The 4,599-nt window shown below is 35.6% G+C and overlaps 1 protein-coding gene across 1 annotated transcript in view; it reads right to left on the minus strand.

The window, feature by feature from the left end:
* Positions 1-4,599, minus strand: part of HPRT1 (hypoxanthine phosphoribosyltransferase 1) — a 34,692-nt gene that overhangs the window by 16,634 nt on the left and 13,459 nt on the right. Inside the window, exons 2-3 of the mRNA XM_039875197.1 lie at positions 2,519-2,625; positions 1,091-1,274 (exon numbers count right to left, since the gene is read on the minus strand). Of these exons, the coding sequence (XP_039731131.1) occupies positions 1,091-1,274; positions 2,519-2,625 (291 nt within the window). The remainder of the gene's footprint in view (positions 1-1,090; positions 1,275-2,518; positions 2,626-4,599) is intronic.

Consider the following 4,599-nt stretch of genomic DNA (forward strand, 5'->3'; position numbering starts at 1 on the left):
AAAGAAGGGAGGGAGGCAGGGAGGGAGGGAGGAAGGAAGGAAAAAAATGAAAACCTTCTGTTGAGTAAAAATCCAAATTCTGTATTTAAACAAGTCTTTAATCCAAACAAGACTTGGACAAGTTAAAAGGAGCTTATAAGTATGAAGTAATGTCATGATGTATGAGCATAAAAGATTTTAACAGGATAGGAAAAATGTTAACAATACTGAAAGGATTTGTCTAATCATAGGCCTGAGGAAAATGTGAAAGAAGTCAAAGACTTGGGTCAAATAGATGATTAATGAAGAGAATGAAGGTTGAAAGTTAAATGTAGATAAGTGGTCTTATTTTCAATGAAAATGTAAACATAAGGCGAGTTTCTACAAAGATTCAGTACAATACAGATTCATGAAACAGCAAAGACCAGGCATTTATTCTAACCTTTGAAGAAACTAGGAGAAATCCCATTTTTAAGGAAAACTGTAATTCACGGGAACTATACTGCCAACTTGCAACCAGAAACAAAGTAACAGTATGAAGTAACAAAAATCAAATATTCACATCACCAAAGAAATTGTGTATGATGAAATTCCGGTGTAAACATCACGATGATGATTTTGGTTCAGCCCAGTATCAATATTCTGAAGCATTTGAGATCATGTGACGTAGGTAGAGTGACTGTGTATCAAATGTGGTTTCTCCAATGTGCCAATGCTCTCGCTCCATATGTGCTTTCTAGGAAATAACTGTTGACCCACCTTATTTATTTATTAGACCAGCTCCATGTGCCTTATAACTCCCACGCAAACCAATCTAGTTCCAAAGAAAATATCTGCCACCAGTAGGTAGAGAGAAAAAAGTAAAACGCATCCCACCAGCAATTCTTAAAAATAATAATAATAAAAAACCTATAAAATAAGTATATAACCTCCAATGTGACTAGTTGGACAAAGACAACATTCACTTGGATATAAAGTTCTGGTGAATATATTGGAAAATCTCACTGTAACCAAGTGAAATAAACATATCAGAATAGTTTGCAGAGCTTCAAAAACATATAGGAAAACCTATAGTTGCCATGTTTTTTGAACATATATTAAATATACTTACACAGTAGCTCTTCAGTCTGATAAAATCTACAGTCATAGGAATGGATCTGTCACTATTTCTGTTCAGTGCTTTAATGTAATCCAGTAGGTCAGCAAAGAATTTATAGCCCCCCTTGAGCACACAGAGGGCCACAATGTGATGGCCTCCCATCTCCTTCATCACATCTCGAGCAAGTCGTTCGGTCCTACAGAAATAAAATCAGGAATTTAATAGAAATTAATTTATATTAGATTAGAAATATATTTGAACTTTATAAAAACATCTTTTAAGCATTAAACATTCACAAAACATATCCTTTGCCCCCATGAAGTATATCTTTGCTTCATAAAGTGAAGATAAAAATTACAAAAACCTTCAAAAGCTAAGTACACTATGAGTACACTACATCTATCATAAATTTTTTAAACGCAATTTAAAATAAGATACCATGTCACCTATTGATTGTAAAATTCTGATTAAATGAAATTTCCCTGATAATATACATTATTAAAAGAGACTGTGAAGAAAACAATACTCTTATAAATTAACATAACTTTCTGGAGCATAATTTGGTAGTATCGAAACATTCAATAAGTACCTTCCCCTTGCCCCAGAATTTCCACATAGATTAAGTTGAGCAACCACCTAAATGTGTGTAAAAGGATGTCTCCTTCTAGTATGGTCTGTAAAAGCAAAATAATGGAGAGATCTTACATGTCCATCAATAAGGGACTGATTAATTATGGTACAGCCAGAAAATGGAATGCTATGCAACTCTTAAAATATATAGGATAGCTCTGGATATAATAATATGAAAAAATGTCCAATAAATTTTAGACCTATATGATAGTCTATACCCATGTGTTAAAATATATATTTATATTTTCACATAGCATATGTGCACAGCCAATGGGTAGGGAGGAAATGTGCACAGGAGGCTCTGAGGAGAGAACTCTTATGTATAGCCTTAAAAATCAGAATATTTCATAATATGCATGGAACTGACATTATAATTTTAAAATCAAAACTGAAATAACCTGACACACAAGGCAAGCATTTAAATACCAAGTTTTTCACTGTGATTCATTTAAGGGGAAAATGTTGAGTTAGATGTGCCTAATAATCAAAATCTGACCTTGCCTTCATGTGATTCAGCCCCAGCCCATTACTCTATTCAGGGTTAAGAAATCAAAGACTACGACTAGAGCTCATGCTTCCAATTTCCCTTCAGTGTTTACTTTATTCTACTCCCTACAGGTTCCCAGTATACCACGACTTACACTGGATAATTAGTAAGCTCTCCCCTAATTTTTTGCAAAGAGAGTTTTTAAAATAGAAACCATTCATTATTAGACAAGCTGGCCTAGTTTATGATCAAATATCAACTACTTAGAACATTGCTGACACCTGAAATTAATATAAAAAAATTCAAATTAACATCTTACTAACCTGTCCATAATTAGTCCATGAGGAATAAACACCTTTTCCAAATCCTCAGCATAATGATTAGGTATACAAAATAAATCTAGGTCATAACCTGGTTCATCATCGCTAATCTGAAAAAGAAATATGGCTGTTTCAGTGAGAGCATTACAGGATACAAACATTTGATTGAATTTAGATGTTAAAAACCTTACCCTATCAGAGAAATTTGGGTATGAGATATCAAGAACTTTCAGTAACTTTGTAGGTATGATAACGAATTACACTTATATAAGTCAACCATGTTTTAGAAATGAATTGTTAAGATTGCAGAAGTAAAATGACATGTAAAATATCCATTAATTTAGCAAAGAAAGAAAAACCTTAAAGAGCTAAGACAAATGTGGCAAAATTTGATAATATTTAAACATGGGTAATGAGTACATAAGGATTCATTATAATATTCTACTTTTGAGTATATTTGAAAATTTAGTTTGAAAAACTCGAGTGACATCATAAACATGGCGGAGTGAGAGAAGTCCCTGGAACTCCCCTTGAAACAATAAGCTGAACATCTAAAACTCAACAAAAAATTGCCAAACTGCACGCCAGCATGTCTGAGTGTGGGATCTGCGCATAAGAGCTACCACAGGTCAGAACCCCGGGTGTCAGGCAGTGGACTAGAAGAAATAAAGAAGCGGCCTCTCGCAGCTGCGGGAGCTCCCTGCAAGAGGAGGGGGAGGAGTGAAGATGCAACGAGTTCCCTGAGCAGCCCTGCCTGGAAGTGCTATGAGTTCCATGCAGCTGGCGGCAGTGCCCAGGGACCAGAGCAGAAAGCAGAGAAGTGGAGATGGCAGAGAAGCAACAGTTGATTATTACTAGCCACGACTGCAAAACGGGAGGCTGAGCTGCAGTCCCCATCCCCCAACCCAGAGGGCCCCTCCCCCCATATCCTCTGAGACTGAAAATCGCAGAGCCCCAGGGGAATGTGAGCAAATGCTACCGAAACTGTCATTAACACTGACAGGGACTGAGACTGAGGGTAGCGAGTATGATTGAATATCTATAAGAAAAAAAGAAAGGCATTATTAAGACTTTATATAAAGCAGGGATCCAAGAGGCTTAGACACCACCTACTGAGAGTCAAAAGAAAAACGCCTTATTTGCAACAGGCTAAAGAGAAACCTTTATATAATAAATCTTTCTGGGGAAAAAAGTAAAATACACGTCCATTAATGCCCAGGCAGAGAAACAGTCCATTAAACATCATGAACAACCAAGGTGACAAGGCAGCTCAGAAAGAAAAAGAGAAATATCCAGAAAATAAGATTAAAGACATAGAAATATAAGACTTAAATGACAGAGAATTCAGGATGGTACTTCTGAAATAAACTCAATGAGATCCAAAACAACTCATAGTGACAATTTCAGGAATTGAAAAAACAACTAGATGAGGAGAATGACTTCTTTAGCAAGGAGAATGAAACCCTCAAAAAGAGCCAAATAATAATTCTGGAGATGAAGAACATACTGCGAGAGATAAAAAATCAAATAGCAAGCTTAGGAAATATAGTAGACCAAATGGAGGAGAGGATCGGTGATATCAAAGGGAGAAATCTAGAAATAAATCAGAAGGAAGAAGAGAGAAATCAAAGAATGAAAAATAATGAAAGAGAAATACAAGAACTAGCTGATACCATCAGAAGAAACATAAGAATAATGGGAATTCTTGAAGGGGAAGAAAAGGAGCGGACAAATAGTTGACAAGAATTTCTCAAATTTATGGAATGAGCTGGAGCTTGGAATTCAAGAAGTCAACAAAACACCCAATTATCTCAACCCAAAATAGCCTTCTCCAAGACACATTGTATTAAAATTATCAAAAATCGACGACAAAAAAATAATTCTCAGGGCAGCCAGGGAAAAGATGACGGTAACCAATAAAGAAAAACCCATTAGATTATCACTGGACTTCTCAGCACAAACCTTACAAGCCAAAATGGAGTGGAATGAAATATTCAAAATATTCAAACTATTCAATGAAAGGAACTACCAGGCAAGAATAATGTATCCAGCAAGCTCTCCTTTAGATATGAAGGAGAAATAAA

Source organism: Pteropus medius, unplaced genomic scaffold (assembly GCF_902729225.1).
Source record: "Pteropus medius unplaced genomic scaffold, Ma_sr-lr_union100, whole genome shotgun sequence".
Lineage (NCBI taxonomy): Eukaryota > Metazoa > Chordata > Mammalia > Chiroptera > Pteropodidae > Pteropus > Pteropus medius.